The following is a 19,282-nucleotide window of genomic DNA, read 5'->3' as shown; positions in this document are numbered from 1 at the left end:
AGGTGGGTGGGGGATGGGTTAAACATTTGATGGAGATTTGTGATGAGCACCTGCTGTTGTATGGAAGTGTAGAATCACTAAATTCTACACCTGAAACTAATATTACACTGTATGTTAACTAACTGGAATTTGAATAAAAACTTATTTAACAAAACAAAATGCAAAAGGAGGTTAGAAAAAGCTGAGGGTAGCATCCCTGTTATGTCTCTGCAAAAGCGTTAGAAACTAGACTAGAATCTACGACTAAATGCACTTGCGGAAGATTCCAGAACCCATGTAAGTCTTTTGTTAATTTTGGTGTCCCTGTTTGATTCACTATACCAACATACAGTCCTTTTCATTAAAACCTTTACGACAAAAAGGGCTTACCTACTTTTCTTTACACAAGAACTGTATGCGTGGCAAGCTTTGTGAGAGGACGACAGTGCTTCTCTGCACAGTGGCCAGGGTCAGAAGAGCCTCTAGGCAAGAGGAGTAAAGCTGGAAGAGCCTGGGTGACTCAGTCAGATAAACGTCTGCCTTCTGCTCAGGTCATGAGCCCCAATGGCTCCCTGCTCAGTGGGGAGTCTGTTTCTCCCTCTGCCCCTCCCCCTGCTGTGCATGCGTGCATTCTCTCAAGTAAATAAAATCTTTAAAAAAATAAAGTCTGAAGAGCCAAATGGGCCTGAAAACAGGTGGTGAAGCCCAGTGGGAGCACCCCATTCAGAAGAGGTGTAGGTTGGAACCAACCATTGTTTTCCTCTGGGGTTTATCCAAATCTAAACCCTCCACAGTAATCAGCACTGATGAAGTCACATTGAGGGAACACAGATAAGAGAACAGGACCCGGCAGTCACAAAACTGACCCAGTCAGGGTCCTGAGTCACAAAATTACCAATCGTCATTCTAAACATCTCCCTTACCATTAGTCTATCCATTTACTTTGGGAGAAAACACGCCTAGAGAAATGCCCCGGAGTGCAAAGACCGAACATGGATTTCTCATGAATTTCCTATGCTCTATTATATGTAGTAATTAATTCTGGTTTTCTTCAACATTTTCTCATATTACAGAGGTTAATGGCTATTAACGGAGATATAGCATGATACTAGAAATGTCAACAAGTCTTTAAACTAAAACGAAGGTTATATGGAACACAGCCTGTTTCTACGAGATTAGGTCTTGAAAGTTACTGATTAAATTACCATTGTCTTTTATTAGGAACTTGCTGTTTGGATGGGCTCTTTTTCCGTTCTGCACAGGTCTGTGAACCACTGATAGAAACACCATTAGGCATTGAGTTGGATGGTTACAGGCACACCCTGAACCCTAACCCTGAGTTGGATGGTTACAGGCAAAGCCAAAGCCATTTTTCTGATGCGCTTTCGTTTCTCTGCCTTATCCTTTCTCCCCAGGCAGCTTCATCAGCCCTGAGCAGTCTGGGCCACGTGTACACAGCCATTGGAGACTACCCCAATGCACTGGCCAGTCACAAACAGTGTGTTCTTCTTGCCAAGCAATCCAAAGATGAGCTTTCTGAGGCACGAGAACTCGGCAACATGGGAGCTGTGTATATTGCCATGGGTGACTTTGAGAATGCTGTGCAGTGCCACGAGCAGCATCTGAAGATAGCCAAGGATCTGGGGAACAAGCGAGAAGAGGCCCGGGCCTACAGCAACCTGGGCAGTGCCTATCACTACAGGAGGAACTTTGACAAGGCCATGTCTTACCACAACTACGTGCTGGAGCTGGCACAGGAACTAACAGAGAAGGCCATTGAGATGCGGGCCTATGCTGGCCTGGGCCACGCTGCCAGGTGCATGCAGGACCTGGAGCGGGCTAAACAGTACCACGAGCAGCAGCTGGGCATTGCTGAGGATCTCAAGGACCGGGCTGCGGAGGGACGAGCGTCCTCCAATCTGGGTAAGGACAGGATGGCTTGCAAGATTCAGGGTCAATGCCCCGGGCCAGAAATAGCCGAGGGAGCCCACGGTCTTTTGCAGGAATCTGTGTGTTTGTGTTCAAAAGCATCTCTGCATTGTGTGTGATGTATGTTTCCTTCAGGTAGATTTCCTTGGAGCCTGCCTGCTCTAAATCCCATGATCCTTCCTGCCATCACAGTGCTGCAAGGATTAGGATTCTGAACTACTGGAAAAACAGAACACCCCAACGTTGTAATCTGTTTAGAGAGAAGAGCAACCAGATTTATCTAATTAGAGAGGAAGGGAATGAAATGAGGATATAAAAGCTATGTTTGGTGTAAATGAAAGAGAAGCTGCTAGGAAGTCATCAGTGGAAGGGAATCTGAGAAGAATTTTGTTTAAAGGGATTTCTTTACTTGGTGACTTTAATGCCACAGGAAGTGTATTTTTTCCTCAAAAGTATGTGTATTCACAAATGACACTGCTAGTTTTGGTATAAAGGCAAAATTCCTTTTTGGAAGATCTATTTAAATAAGCTAGATTTGCAGTCACTGTTTGATAGAACTTGGTTACAATGAAGACATTTATAAATTTGGGGGAATTTATAGGTAATGGTAAGAGACAATAAGTATTGGTCCCTGGCTCCTTTTTAGAAGATGTTGTTATCTTGATTCTACTCGAACAGATGTGGGTACACAATGGAAGGAACAGATGTGTTTGGAAGTAGAAGCGGAACTCATCGCTGAGCCCCATTGTCTGTGCTGTGTGCACATGGACTCAGGACAGGGAGAGGACAAGGAGAGGTAACCTCCTTGATATCAGTGTATGCTTCTTGGATATTAGGAGCAGCAGAATGTATACTTCAGCTCCCTTTTCTTATGTGACCTACAAAACTGAGGCACCCCCTTCTCCGTTTATATAATTTTAGCACTACTCCTCCCACCCCTCTACCCTCTGCTCATTGTAACCAGATGTTTCATGAATACAGTTGTTAGAAAAAGTCTGGCAAATCCCTGGAGATAACTCTGAAGATGGTAACGAAATCAAAGTGACAGTCTAGAGAGTCTGATAAGAACCATAGGAATAAGCTCTTGGCATTATATATTCATTCAACAAATTACAAGTATTTATTGAATCATTACTATGTGCTGAATCCTGGAATAGTTGCCCTAAAGGATAGAGATTTAAGAAAAAAACATCTTTGCCCTCAAAGAGCTTATAATTTAGTTGGGAAAATGAGACTTAATACATAGGACAACAGTGGCCTCCCTGCAAGACAGTATTAGTGATGTGGTGTTGCCATGAAATTCCAAGAAGAGAGACCCTGAGAGCTGGGACTAGCCTGGGAAGCTTCTTGGAGGAGGCTAGACCCACTTAGACCTTGAAGAATAGGTGGGATTTGGCCAGGAATGAGATGGCATTGATGGGGAGGGATATGTGAAAGAATGGGTTGGCGTATCTGTGGGATGGTGGAGTGATACCCTTCAGGACTGTGCTAGAAGATGGCAAATTAGTATGAAAACCAGGCAAGAGATATGCTAGCAGAAACTCCTGAAGGTTTTGAAATATAGGAGTAAGAGGAGAGATCGGATATTTAAGGAAGACAAGTCAAACAGTGGCACATAGGATAGATCAGAGGGCTTGGAACCTGGGAAGAAGACCATACATATTGGACCATTCAGATTTTCTTTATCATCTTGTGTCAGTTTTGATAAGTTGTATTTTCCAGAGATTTTGCTCATTTCATCTAAGTGTTGAATTTAGTGGCATAAAGTTATTTATAATATTTTCTTATTTTCCTTTTAATGCTTGTAGGATATCTAGTGACATCTTTCAACTTTGTTACTGGTAGTTTGTATTTTGTACCTGCAAACCACCCCACCCCCTGTTTCTGAATCATTCTACATAGAGATTTGTCAGTTTTCTTGATCTTTTTAAAGACCAATTTTTGCTTTTGTTAATTTTTTTTTATGGCTTGTCTCATTTCTATTTCACTTATTTCCAGTCTCATTTTTATCATTTTCTTCTTGCTACTTACTTTGGGTTCTCTTGCTAGCTTCTCAAAGTCAAACCTCAGGTCATTAATTTTAGACCTTTCTTCTTTCTAATACAAGCATTTGAAAATATAAAATTTTCTCCAAACACTGCTTTACCTGCATCCAATAATTTTTGGTGTATTATGTTTTTATCTTCACTGAGTTTAAAAACATTTTCCAAGATCGTCATGATTTCTCTTTAACTCCTAGAAGGGTTATTTATTTTTAAATATTTTGGATTTTCCTAGATACATTATTGTTATCAAATTCTAGTTTAATTTCACTGTGGTAAGAGAACATACTTTGTAGGATTTCATTGGATGTAATGTCTTACATATGTCAGGTCAAGGTAGTCAATGGTGCTGAATGTTCCAGTCCTTTTTGTCTGTTTTGATTTTTTTGTCTCTGTGTTTTGTCAGTTGCTAAGAAGGAGGCTGTTAAATCTCCAACTATTATTGTGGACTTCTCTGTTACTCTGTTTACCTCTGTGAAACATGGTTTCATGAACTTTGAAACTCTGTCATTGGACACATACTCATTTGTGATTTTGTCTTCCTGACAGATTGGTCCTTTTATCATTATGAAATGTTTCTTTTTTGTCATTGGTCATAACTTTTTGTCTTGAAGTCTGCTTTATCTGCTACTCCTACCTTCTTATACTTACTGTTTGTGTAGTCCTTTGTTTTCACATCTCTTTACTTTCTGTCTCTCTGTGTCTTTATATTTAGCTTGTTAACTGCAGATAACATCTAGTTCATTTTGCTTTTTTTAAAATTTTTTTATTGTTATGTTAATCACCATACATTACATCATTAGTTTTTGATGTAGGGTTCCATGATTCATTGTTTGTGCATAACACCCAGTGCTCCATGCAGAATGTGCCCTCTTTAATACCCATCACCAGGCTAACCCATCCCCCCACCCTCCTCCCCTCTAGAAAGAACCCTCAGAGAATTTCATCCATTTAACATGTATTGTAATTATTGGTGGTGTTGTATTTAGGTCTGTTATTTTACTGCTGGTTTTCTGTCTTTCCCTTTTATTTCGTTTTCTCTTCTTCCTTTCCTGCCATCTGTGGGTTAATTTAATCATACAGGTTTTATTTTAACTTGTCCACTTGCTTTTTAGCTCTACTTCTTTGCATTATATTTTAGTGGTTGCTCTAGGATTACATTATATTATCCTTAAATTTTCACAGTCTACTTTGAGCTAATATCTTACCACTTCCTTTAAAATGTAAGTGCCTTACAACTTTATAGGTCCATTTATTCCTTACTCCCTGTACTTTGTACTGTAGTCATCACATATATTACTACATCTATATTCTTTTTAAACTTCACAATACAATGTGGGTTTTTTTGTTTTATACAGTTATATTAAAGAATTAAGAGGAAAATGGTTTCTGTTTACCCACTTATTTATCATTTTGGTACTTGCAGTCATTCCTAAAGATCTGAGTCTCCATCTGGTATCATTTACCTTCAGCCTAAAGAACTTCATGTAGCATTTCTTGTAATGCAGGTCTGGTGATGAATTCTTTTCATTTTTATTTACTTTAAAACTCTTTATTCACCTTCACTCTTGAAGGATATCTTTGGCGGATACAGAATTCTAGGTTGATGGACTTAAAAGCAGTTTAAAGTAGTCTTTCCAATGTTTCTTGGTCCCTATTATTTTGATAAGTCAGTAGAATTGAAAATCTGTAAGGCATGTGCTAATTCTTTGATTGCTTTCATGATTTTCTCTAACCTTGATTTTCAGCAGTTTAATTATGATATGCCTAAATGTGGCTTTCTTTGTATTTTCCCTTACTCTGGTACTTTGAGCTTTTGAAGCTGCAGATGTATATCTTTCTCCAAATTTAGGGAATTTTACCCATTATTTTTTCAAATTTTTCTTCTTGCCCATTCCCTCTCTCCTCTATTTATGAGCCTCTGCATTATTTTAGATCTTTTGATATTGTCCTATATATCATTGAGGCTCTGTTCACATTTTAAATCTTTTTTCTCGTATTCTTCAGATTTAAAAATTTCTGTTTAAGTTCACCACCTCTTCCTTCTGTCATCTCCAGTCTGCTTTTAAACCCATTCAGTGATGCCAAGCTTGGGATTCCCCAAGACTACTCTCGCTTTGGACATCACCTGTGAACAGGGGTCTCCCAGACCACCCTCAGGTTCAATAATTCACTAGAAGGACTCACAGAATTCACTGAAAGCTGTTATACCCATGGTTATGGTTTATTACAGTGAAAGGATACAGATTAAAGTTAGCCAAGGGAAGAGACACGTGGCAGGAGAGTTCAAAGAATGAAGCCTTCGGTTGCTTGTCTTCCCCCAGTGGAGTCATGGACAGTGCCTTTCTATACTTCCAAGCAACAATATCGACAATATGCGCAGACTGTTATCAGCCAGAGAGGCTCACTTGAGCCTTGGTGTCCAAAGTTTTTATTGGACCTTGGTCACATAGATATGGTTGATCATTTGCATGGGTGACCTTGGTTTCCAGCCCCCACAAAGATTGAGCTGAAAGCCCCCACTGTAAATCACCTGGTTAGCCTCAACTGTTTCGCATAGCTAACACCCTCAGGTAAAACAAAGACACTCTTAGGCAGGGTATTCTGAGGGTTCATAGATTACTTTCCAGAGCTGAGGGCAAAGTCCAGGCCTCTCTTTGGGCAAGGTTAATTGTTTACTGCCTAAGTGAATTTTTTATCAGACATACATTGTACTTTTAGCTTTAGAATTTCCAAGTAGTTCTTTTAATTAACATTTTAGTTTTTCTGCTAAGATTTATGTTAGTTTATTCGATACATGTATTTTTTGTTTACGTAGCCAAGCCTATTTATTACAAAAGCTTTTAAAAACTTGTCTCCTAATTCTGTGTGGGTCATCTTAGAGTTAGATTGTATTTTTTAAAAATGCAATGAAGTTAACATATAGTGTTGTATTAACTTCAGGTGTACAATATAGTGACTCCACAATTCTATACATTACTCAGTGCTCATCATGATAACTGTACTCTTAATTCCCTTCACCTATTTCACCTGTCCCCCTACCCACCTCCTCTCTGGTAACCATCAGCTTGTTCTCTATAGTAAAGAGTCTGTTTCAGAGGTAGACCCTGCTGATTGACTGTTGTTGATGTTGTTTTGGAATAGCTTGATTGAGATATAATTCACATATCATGCAAATTACCCATTTAAAGTATATAATTCAGTGGCTTTTGGTACAGTCACAAACTTATGCATCGATTGCCTTTTGTTTTGAATATTAGTCACACTTTAATGTTTCTTTGTATATCCAATAATATGGGATTACATCTGATACTGTGAATGTTACTTCATAGAGACTCTGGATTCTCATATATTTCTCTTAACAGTATTTTGTTGTCATTGTTCTTTTATCAGTAAAGGTGGCTTAATTCAAGCTCCAAACATAGTCTTCTCTGTGGTGGGTGGCAGCTAAAATCTCTGTTCAGAGCTTTTAGCTTTAACTGGGCTACTTAGATTCAGCCTTGCACATGCATATTTTAGGTGTTAGAGATTTGGGTAGAATTTATGCTCAGCATTGAACGCACAGTGACTCACTCTGGGATTTTGCCTCTGGTTCTTCAAGCCAGTAACACTGTGTTTCTGCCTGTGATGTAGCCTGACCATATGGCACTAACTGGGGCCTTCCCTCTCCCCGCCCCCCAAATGCCCTCTGGCATTTCAAAAATAGGAAATTCAACTAATGCCATTCCCTTCTTCAAAGAGTCAACTCCAACCTCCCTGCTTTTGGTTGCACGGTATCTTTTTGTAGACTTCTCCCCTGCATCCTTCATGACCACCCTCCTCCCCTCCAGACTATGGTTGTTTCTGTAAGAGGGCTGGTTCTGAAAGGAGCTTCTTCTCCATTACGGGAAGTGGAACTCCTATTCATTTTTTTTTTTTTAAAGATTTATTTATTTATTTGAGAGAGCGAGAATGAGAGAGAGAGAGAGCACATGAGAGGGAAGAGGGTCAGAGGGAGAAGCAGGCTCCTTGCCGAGCAGGGAGCCCGATGTGGGACTCGATCCCGGGACTCCAGGATCATGACCTGAGCCGAAGGCAGTCGCTTAACCAACTGAGCCACCCAGGTGCCCTCCTATTCATTTTTAACCCATTGAAGTTTGACTCCCACCTTTGTCTCCTAAAGAGGATCAACAAGTGATCTCCTTATGGCTGAGCTGAGAGATCTTTTGACAGTTCTAAATTTCCCTAAGCATATGCAGCATCTGTATGCTCTACTAACTTTTCCTTGAAATTCTCTCCTCTCTGGTCTCTGTGAAGCACTACTGTCCTGTTCTTTTCTTTCATTACCCCTTCCTGGTTGCCCAGTCTTCTGCATTAGCCTACTAGTTGGGTTTTTCTTACCACCAGGCCCTCCCTCCTCTGTTTCCACCCTCCCACACATCAGTATTACACACGGATCCTCCCAAAGCTGCTCAGCAGTTAGTAGATGCTACACAGTGCACACAACATTATGGCCAGAGTCCTCACCTTGAAATGGGGTCAGTCATGATTTCCGTTACTTAATTCCACTACTCCTCTGTACATACTGTTTTACTTTTCCTAGAACTGGGCTCTCCCATCTTCTCTAATCTCACCACATTGGCTATGCTTTCTGGCTTTACTATATTTCCCCAAGCTATTTCTTCCACTTAGAACGTTTGTGTCCCTCTCTTGTTTGTCTAAAGTTTACCCATCTTTTTAGGATCATTCTCAATACTGTTCATGACTCGAAGCCTCTCTTGATAATAAGATAAGCTTTTCTCTCGTCTGAGCCCTAGGAACACTTTTAAAATTTCTCTTATTCTGTTTATATTCAATCATAAGTTTTGGTTATTTGTATACTTGTATAGTTACCTCTGCTGGATTACAACTCATTGGAAGTATGAACAACATTCTATCTATAGTCTCTGTATCACTCAGTATAACCCCTTGCTACATAGTGGGTATGCAATAAATGCTTATGTGGTTAGAGTGAATGAGCGCAAGCTTATCCCAAGATGTTGTGCCCAGATGATTGGAGGAATAGCGGTGCCTTTGGAAAGAAACATGAAGGCTGAGCAGAAGAACTAGTTTGGGGAAGCATGTGATGTGTGGTTTTGTACATGTCCAATATGTATGTCTCTTACTGAATGTAACATGAACAAATAGTACTGGAAACAGGTATCAAAAGGGCATCATCTCAGTAACATCTGTAAGGTAAGGGCAGAAAGCCAGCCAGGGAGACTGAGTCAGGATCACAGATGGTGGAGGGGATCCAGATAGAGGTTGGGGAGAAGAGAGCTTCAGGATGTGGAGGGCCTATCACTTATGTCACAGAAGCCAAGGGGAATGACATTTGAATCACTAAGAAGGTAAGAAGGTTTTGGTTTTTGGGGTTTTTTGGGGTTTTTTTTTGGCAATAGAAGCTCTCTGTGCACATCTGAGGGGAAAGTGGATAGAACTCGTGGACCTAGAGAGGAGAAGGTAGAGGTGACTTGAAGTCGTTGTCCTCGGTGTTCAGCATGTACTGATATTTATTATTCACCTTTATTTGTTTTAAAATAAAACAAGTAGAAATGACTTAGACTCTTCAGATTTCTTATGAACAACAAAGAACACTCTATAGCTATTTTCTAAGCATGTGTCTTGTGAAAATAATGTTAATGTATATTTTGGCTTAGAAAATGTCCATCTTTCCTTTTATGCTCAAAACAACTGTAGTTGCATGACAGTATTTCTGTAGCCTCAGGTTTTTTGGTGGCCTTCTTTATGGTTCTGATTTAGGCAATTTGGAGTCAAATCTCAGAATGTAGAGTAGGTCGCTGGAACAAAGCCTCAGTTAAAGTCCTCAGGGATCATCGTGGGTCTTCTTATTCACTGGGAACTAGGCACACCTGCCTCTTGTCTTACTGTGGGGTGAAATGCAGTCAGGAAAGTGAGAAGGGAAACATTAGGATGGCTGTTTTCAGTTTTTCTTTCCTTCCTTCCTTCCTTCCTTCCTTCCTTCCTTCCTTCCTTCCTTCCTTCCTTCCTTCCTGATGAAGGGGACCTCTTAGTTTGTCACTATGCCCCTGGAATATATATAAAGGTGAACATATTTCAGAAGGCACTTCCCATATACAACAGTGCCAGGGCTGACTTTGTTTCTAGTATTGGGTCAAATATGAGAGATAAAAAGTCCTTCCCACCAAATTCTGGGGTCAAATATCTAATAAGCGTCTGCCTTTGGCTCAGGTCATGATCCCAGGGTCCTGGGATCGAGTCCTGCGTCGGGCTCCCTGCTCCTTGGGAGCCTGCTTCTCCCTCTGCCTCTCTCTCTCTCTCTGTCTTTCATGAATAAATAAATAAAATCTTTAAAAAAATAATAATAATCCATCTATGGGAACTAATTGAAATTTTAAAAATAACTGTTCCTTTTTAGTCACAAAGACATATCTAGAAAGTAGCTTATTTGAAAAAGAAAGGGAAATGGGACTAGTGTTCATTAATTCATTTGTTCATTTTTGTTCATTCTTTTGTTCAACAAATACTTATTGAACGTTAGCCCCTGCCCCTATGGAGCTTATGGTTTTTCATTTAACAAGTACATATTGAGAGCTGCTCTATGCCACATTTATATTCACTTTCGTATTTAATCCTCTCCACAAACCTATGAGTTGAGGAGTATTAATTAATTTTACATATGAGAAAATCACAGCCCAGGTAGGTTAAAAAAAACTTGATCCATTTAGGCTCAAGAGATCCATAGCATAAAAGACTCATTAAGATCCCATAAAATAATGCTTGGCCTCTTTTTTACCATGTTTTCCAAGCATCCTGGGAGTCATGTGTTGGAGTGAAAGGTTGGTAGCAATTCTGGTGGGTATACATCATTTTTCTTTTCGCAGTGCAGCAAATGATAATCACCAGAAATGGTGATTTTCAGCTGTTCTAATTCTGATATTTAAGGAGTACCACGTAAATAACTTTTATAAAAATTATATTTAAAAATTAAATTTTGGCAGTCTGAATCAGAAAGGTCTTAATTCCCAAGGAAAGGTGGAACAACACCATTACATATCATCTCCATAATATATACACATATTGTACCTCAATTACATATTATTTCTGAATAAATTTTGTGAATTAAATCATGACTGTGAACATATGTAGAGCTCAGTGTCCTAAAAAATCTTACAACAAATTTCTTTTGTCAGAGAAAAAATATCCTATAATCTGGCAATCACTCTATTTCATCTGTTTTTCACATTTCAATTTTTATATGTTGGAGAGAGATGGAGAGAAGCCTAGATTTATAGGTAAAATGTTTATAATAATTGTAGGTAGTAATTAATTTACACTAATTGAGTATTTTTCTTTGGAAAGCCATAGTGTGATTTATGGGACCATATTCAAAATAACTACTCAAGATGTCAAAGGGTCTATGCGACATCACTTAGAAGTTCTTGGTATAGCAGTGGGATTCCACCGTATTTGTGATTTACAGTACTTGTTTGTCTTTCTAATAGCCCTGGGGAGTAAACTGTTATTATTCTTTTTCACCAGTGGGGATCCAGAGAGTAATGAATGCTTGTGACTCACCCAAGATTATAGAGTAAGAGGCAGAGTGGACGCTAGACTTCAGGTCTCTGATTTCTATGTTTCCACAGATCCTTCTGCGAGGGAACATTCCCACTAGAAGGGTGGACTCCAGTGGGAGCCATGCTAGGATTACCCAGCCTAGGGCTCCAAGCCAGTGTTGCTTCCTCTTCTGCACACCCCTCCCCACTTCATACATAGGAAGATGGAAAAGAAGAAGCACCACTAGAAGGGTTATAGGTCACCTTGAAGCTGTGGTCCCTGCTTGTGCCCACGGACAAAACAGCAGGTGTTCCTAGAGAAGTATAGGCACCATCAGGATGGAAGAGCCCTTTCAAAACTCTTTCCCCAAAGAAACTGGTGTCCGTTGGTTACTTGCACTGAGCTAGACACTGCAAACATTACTTCATTCTCACTACAAAGCTGTGTAGGAGACATAGAAGGAAGGATGCTGGCTCAAATTCAGTTTATAAGAAGCAGTGGCAAGATCCAAACTTGAATCTGTATGCTGTCTTCTAATACAGCCCATAGGCCCCCTCTAGGACCTACATATTTACTGAGCAGTTAGTTCTTCTGCTTGAGAGACGTAGATGAGACTACACAGAGTCTAATAATGTCCACGGTATAGGAAGCCAAAGCACACACCTCTGCTTTCCATTCAAAGCAGCTCCTATTAAGGGTCATGGAAAGGGGAAATATAAATACAAAAAAAAATGTGACCCAGAGCTGGAAAATAGGTATTTCTAGACATCTAAAAGAGACAGGAATGTGCTTTCCCTGTTTGAAAAGAAAAATGAGAAATGGAGAGCATCAACCGAAACAGGAATTTTTCTGATCAAGCACCAGAGGATTCACAGAAAATGATTCAGACCCTCATTAAGGTTGTGACACGCACATCCTGTGCTGTGCCCCACACCTATCAGTGCCTAATAAATATTAATAATATTTACTCTCTACTTTAGGTCAAGATTTGTCACCCTGCTTGTCTAGACATTGCTATTTAAAAGGAGCTGTGATTTGCTTACAGATACAGTGCATCTGTAAACATGTGAGCGGTGGCAGACAGGGCAGTAAATCTTGGTCAGAGTCGCACTTTGGACTGTTGCAGAAGAGGCTGCAAAACTGTTGCTGGAATAATGAAGTGGATGCTTGCTGCCAGATCCCAGACTTCTGTCTCCAGCAGGCAGAGTCTAGCAGTAAATTAGCTTATGTTTCAGCTTGGCAGTTGGCACTTGGTTCATTTGTAGATGCTAATTGTAATCTGATGTTATCAGCAGCAGGTAATTGAAATGGGCTTGATGAATTACTTAATTTCTTTTAATAGCTGAGTCTTCAAGAACTGAATAAAGAAGATAAGGTGATCGGGAGGAAAATACAACAGCTCTATCTTTCTAATTAGTGCTTGGAGCTTTTTTTCTTCTTTACACAAATGATTATGAACATGTGAGGCTGAATAGGTTTATGAGTCAAAAGCCCCCATGGGGGCATTTCCCATTAGGCAGCCGGGTCCTGAGCATTGATAACACTTCTGTTAGGACTTCAGAAAGGAACACTTGAGTGATCCCTTTGAAGAACATTGATTTCTGAACACAGTTGTGTTTTCCCAGACTTAGGTGGGCACCGGCTGCCAGGAGTCCCGCCACTTCGGCACCCATCCTATACCTTCGGCCACTGGCCCCTCTGCTGTGGCTCTGTTCCCTGAGCAGTGCTGCTGGCACTATGCGTGAGCAGGGGAGCCTTGCAATGATGTGAGGCGTTGGCTTCTGCCACCCACACCTGGCGCCGGCACCTCCCACACCTGCTAAGTCTTTCCATCTGTAGCAGCTGTTTGTATCCCTTTGCTGTGCCAGCACTGGTGGGTTCAGATGTGACCCTGGGTCCTGCCATCTGTGCTGGACGCTGCCTGCTGGACCTGTGCTACGTGACTGCGATGAGCTTTGGGGGTCTTTCTCCCAGAATCATTTGGCTCCGCTTTTAGTCGCATGTTGGTTCCTTAAGGAATCCATCTGTTTTGGGGTGACTTTGGAGGAATTGACTTTTGATCAAATTTTTTTTTTCAGAAAATTAAAATAACAGCAGAAAATGTAGAGCATTAGAGTCCATGAGACTCCAACTTCTTAGACATTTGGAGATGATCAAGCAAGTGATTATTCAGATCACCTGTGCGGGTCTCCTGCATGTGAGTTCTGTTTAAAGACCACTTTTTGTTAGAGGTGAAGATCCCAGGACTCTAAGCTGCCAACATGATTGTTGGCAGTGAGTGCCTTTGCTGGTAAATGCATCGCAGGGACCCTGGTGATGTTCTGCTTCTTGGTATGAATGCTGGTTCCGTGGCCGTGCTCACTTTGTGAAAATTTATTGAACTGTATGCTTGAGATTTTATACCTTTCTGACAATATGTTATACTTTAAAGGTTTCCTTTTAAAAACACATTGCACTCTGGGGGCAGAGGAATATTGGAATGATATGCCTTTCTTGATTCCATCCAGGCCTATGGCTTTCACCACCATGCACCACATTCCCAAACTCCTGCTTCCTACACAACTCCCTCCAGAGGCCCCAAATGGGTCTTTCTCCAAGTCTGTGATTTCAGGTTGTGTATTCCCTTGTTCTGAGAATGGCAACACAATCTCAGCGCCCAGGCCAGAAATCTCAAAGTTACCCTGGGATCCCTGCCTCCTTCCCTCACAGCCCAGACCTACTTGGTCAAAAGTCCTGATAATTCTGCCTCCTCACACAACTCATAAGGCATCTGCTGGACTGTGTTTTCAGCCTCCTGTCATCTCTTGCCTGGGTCATTACAGCAGTTTCCTCCATATTGGTCTCCCAGCTCCTCCTTCAGATTATTTTCCACATTGCTTCCATGGTAACTCTCTCAAAACCCCAACTGCTCAAAGCCCAATCTTATCAAATCATTTCTATACTTAAAACCCTACAGTGGTTCCCCATTAACTTCAGGATGGAGTCCAACATCCTTGGCCTGGTGTGAGATTTAAAAAAAAACAAAAGCAAATATGTTCCTATACACACACACCGCCAGCTCCTGGCACAGAGCTCCTAAAACCCTTTTAATTCCATACGTGATAAGAACACTAGGAGCACCTTTGTTTTAATGAGACCACTCTGAGTGAACTGGATGGCTCCTGGATGGAAGCTTATCACCAGAAGGACCAAGCTTAGAAGGTTGGAGTTTTCAGCCCTACCTAGAGAGTAGGGAGGGTCTGGAAATGGAATTAATAATTGATCAAGCCTACTAGAGGAAACCTCCATAAAATCCCAGTGGTAGGAGATTCAGAGAGCTTCCGGGTCAGTAAACACATTCACTCTGGGAGGGTGATGCACTCCAACTCCAAGGGTACAGACGCTCCTTGGCTTGGGACCTTAGACCTCGCCCTATGTATCTCTTCATCTGAGGGTTCATCTGTATTCTTTATCACATCCTTTAATAAACTGGTAAATGTGTTTCCCTGAATTCTTGCTCTAGCAAGTTAATGGAACCTGAGCAGGAGGTTATGGGAACTTCCAACCTGTAGCCAGTTGGTCAGCAGCACAGGTGGGAACCTGACCTTGCAACTGGTGTCTCAAGTGGGGCTAGGGGGCAGTCTTGTGAGACTGAGCCCTTAACCTGTGACAGCTGATGCTGCCTCTGGGTCAGAATTTGTCAGCGACTTACTTGTTGTTGTGGGGAAACCCCCCCCCACACACATACCTTTGGTGACCGAAAGTCAACTGTTCTGTAAAGGAGGCCCGCAGGAGAGAAGCAACTGGTTTTTCCTTACGTAGGGAAGGATAAAACTGACTTTTCCTGTTTACACCCAGCATATATATTTTTCAACAGCTCTCAACATTCGAAAAATATTTATTGAGCACCTACTCTGTGCCAGAACCTATGTCAGTGGCTGTTGGGTAGACAAAACATGCATTTTAAGTGCTTGCAGGAAAAGTACTTAGTGATTTCAGAAAGTATTACGGGGGTATAAATTTAATAGGGAGGTGGGTTGTTAGAAGACTTTTCTGTGAGGAACTGGGCCCAATTTATCTTACTGATGCCATTTTCTGCTATTCTCACCCCTCCCACTCATGGCTCTCCAAACCTCTGAGCTCTTTCACTCCTCCATGGCTGTCCTCAGTGCCATTTCTTCTGCCCTGACTATCTTTCTTCTTCTGTCAAGCCTGTGAAGTCTTACTTATTTACTCATACTTCAACCAGATGTCATATTACCCTTAATTAAGCTTCCCAGCCTCTTCCAGGAAATTTGGTGTTCCCTTTATATTTTGTGCATGGTGCTTATTAAGTATTATCATTATTTACCAACAAGATCATAAATGCCAAGAATGGGCAAGATATGTATCTTAAATTTTTTATGGCCTTATTACCTAGTGCCCAATGCTTGGTCCACAGTGTAATGTGTAATTTGAATGGATGAAGGATGATGAGAGCCATGCACTATGGAAAATGCCTGGAATTAATAACTGGAGTCTAAAGTCCAAATACTTACCTCTTCCATATATACTATGTTCATCCATTTGTGCCTTACCACTCACTGCCTTTAAGTTCACATAGCATTCCTTCTGCCTCTGATCCCATAGCCCAGGGAGACTAATCCTGGGGGAATAACGACAGTCTCTATATATTTTATATTGGACCTTCACATTCTCATTGGTATGAATGATCTCTAAAACTCTTGACTGGTCTAAAAAGTTGAAATTCTATGATCTTTTCATGGAAAGACAATATGTATGGAAACTGGAACCTGATTCCCAAAGCCTTTTAAATGAACCAAAAATATAATCAACTTGAGAAATAGTGAAGCCAGCAGGCAGTGATTAGGTTTTATGATACCCGTTTTAATTTTACTCCTTACAGTTAGTAGGAATATTGAATTGAACAGATTTTTCTCTTTCTTTTGCATAATCCTTTGCCCGATAGCTAAATGAGACAGTCTGATTAGCAAGCTAACTAAATAATATATTAACCTTTTTGGATCTTTATCCAAGAAGTTTACAAAGCAGGGCTAAAATGAGGCCCATTGTGCAGGTTTGAAGAACCCTAATATTTATTACTTTGGGACAAGAAAATCACTAGAATAATCACACTGTTTCTTCTTTTAACTCCATGAACTTAATAGTCTATTCTCTGCATTTAACATTTAGCCTTAGGAAACTGATCCTAGCTTCACTTTTTAGGTATTCAAATAACAGGTTCCATAGAGAATATATGAAAAGGCCTTTGTGATCTCTCCAGCACACCTTTGATGTAGCAGAGAAGTCATGATAACAATAAAAGGAATGACACTTATGGAATGCCTCCAGTGTGCTAGCACTAGACTTGGGGTAGCTTCTTATGCAGGGTTTTATTATTTCATTTAAAAATTCACAAAGCTGTGGCTTCTTATTCCCATTTAGAAATGAAAAACCTAAAGAACAGAGAGGTTGGTTGTCAAAGGCCCCACAGCAAGTGTGTGGCAGGGCTGGGGTGTGGGCCCGGAGTGGTCTGAACCTAAGGCCAGTGCTCTTTATATTCTGTCCCACTGCTTCTCGAAAGAGAATGCTAAAATTATTTAGGAAAGAGCTAAAACTCTAGCACTTTTACGTGAGTAGGACAATGTGACATTGTAATTGGAAAAAATGAGACGGAGCATTTCTCTTTACCCAGGGCTGCTTCTCACTCCCACTCCTCCCCGTTTTATACTGGGCGCACAGAACACACCTGTGCACTGAATGCAGGTCAGAAGGTTGGCTTCGCATATATCGCAGCCGGAACTCTCCCTGATTTTTTAGCATGAAATCCACGAGAGGCTCAAGTGTTTAAGACTCTCTTCAGCATAATTAGTAATTTCATGGTGCCTTCAAAAAGTAGCTTTCACCAAGAACCATTTTCAGCATGTTGTTCCAGAAATTCTTCTTAAGGCTCTCTCTGACACAGCAGAAAACGCGTTTGTTGAATTGGATTAAAGCTGGAATGCAACTTTTAGCGGATATTGCTGACTCAGCCTGTCCCCACTTGACTTTCGAACAGCTTTGTTAGCTCCTGAATGCACGCTCTCCGTTTTCAGTGGATTTCAAAAAGTGGTCCTTTCTGCCCTCCTTTGAAGGGTTAAGTTACTCAGGGAAGTGAACGCTTTCATTTTCTAGTAAAGATTACATTGGTGCCATTTAAAATGTTTCCAAGAGCAATTAAAAAGTGAAGTAAATGCTTTGTTGTTATGTGTCCAATGTGCTTGTAAAGCAAGCCCTCATCATAACAGCCCCAGTGGCAAAAAAAAAAAAAAAAAAAAAGTAACGGATTTGTGTTCTCCAGCCAGAATGTCAGAGTTGGCCACTTATTTGAAACAACAGCATTCTGTAATTGCATTTCCTTGATTCAAATGGAAGGTCCCATCAAACCCATTATCTAACACCGAATAAGACAAAGACAGCTTATAACATGGCCCAGCTGTTGGAGTGCTCTGGAGGGAGATATAATATGCTCTGTGACTCAGTAAGCAGAAGGTAATGGACTAAAAGTTATCAAGCCCTTCACAACAAGGAGATCTGGAGTTTAACCAGAAATTTCAGACTGTCAACCTTAACAAAACAGATGGTGTTCTCCAGTTCAGCACCATCCGGCGAGCTGGCATGTCTGCCTTGACAACTCCTGGTACTTCTTAAATGCCTGATGGAGAGACATCCTTTTTGTCATTAGTGAAGAACTTGCACTAGTTTGTGTATGACAAAGGGAATAAGAAGTCCTTATGTGCTAAATCCTTTAGTGAACACTCTGATGATCTTTCTTCCCTACTCCTCTTCTGGCCTCTGATGCGATGACATTCTACATAAGAATCCTGTTGGAATCTTCTTTTTCCTTCTGCTGGTACCATAGAAACCACTCAGGTTGTGTGCCGATTTGTCCCTTTTAATCACTAAGATGTTCCGTTCACAAATGGCTCATCTTCACTGCCAGCGTCACAGGCTTTTACAGTATTGTATTGCCGGGATGACTGCATAACTTGTCACTGGGACAGTCCCAGGAACCACCAGGATACAGGATATAGAGTCCTCATACATCTAGCATGCTTATGAAAAACCCGATTGCTGGAGTCAGATGGCCTGGCTTTGGATCCCAGCTACACCACTTATGGGCTTTGTGACCTTGGACAAGGTGCTCAGTTGTTCTCTGCATCAGTTTCTTCATCTGTTAATTGACCTCTTCATTTATTTTCTTTTTCACTCCAGCTTTATTGAGATAGAATCGACACCTAACTGTTGTGTAAGTTTAAGGTAACAGTGTGATTATTTGATACAGGTATACTTTGTGAAATGCTTTACCACAATAAGATTGGTTAAGCACACCCTTCATCTCACATAATTACCATTTTGTTGATGTTATGGTGAGATCATTATAAAGGGCTACACTCATGGCAAGTTTCAAGCATACAGTATAGTGTGGTTGACTGTAGACATCGTGGTGTGCATTAGATACCCAGACTTATTCTTACAACTGACCAAAATCTCTCCATTTCCCCCACTCCTCAGCCCCTGGCAATCACCATTATGCTCTGTTTCTATGAGTTTGATATTTCTAGACTCCACATAGAAGTGAGATTATACAGTATTTGTCTTCCTCGGTCTCTCATTTCACTTAGCATAATGCCCTCAAGGTCCATTTATGTTGTTGTAAGTGGCAGGATTTCCTTCTTTTTTATGATTAACATTCCATTATACCACACACACACACACACACACACACACACACACACACACACACACACACACAC

General features: G+C 40.8%; 1 protein-coding gene across 5 annotated transcripts in view; it reads left to right on the top strand.

Moving 5' to 3' along the window:
• Window positions 1-19,282, top strand: part of TTC28 (tetratricopeptide repeat domain 28) — a 639,440-nt gene that overhangs the window by 468,170 nt on the left and 151,988 nt on the right. For all 5 annotated transcript variants that reach the window (XM_073886735.1, XM_073886734.1, XM_073886736.1 and 2 more), the window contains one exon: window positions 1,395-1,902. In XM_073886735.1, the coding sequence (XP_073742836.1) occupies window positions 1,395-1,902 (508 nt within the window). The remainder of the gene's footprint in view (window positions 1-1,394; window positions 1,903-19,282) is intronic.

Source organism: Callorhinus ursinus, unplaced genomic scaffold, assembly GCF_003265705.2.
Source record: "Callorhinus ursinus isolate GAN/ISIS: 27379988/994484 unplaced genomic scaffold, GSC_fseal_2.0 scaffold72, whole genome shotgun sequence".
NCBI classification, from domain to species: Eukaryota; Metazoa; Chordata; class Mammalia; order Carnivora; family Otariidae; genus Callorhinus; species Callorhinus ursinus.
Note: the sequence above shows the minus strand (reverse complement) of the source record. Positions and strands in the feature narration are given on the sequence as shown.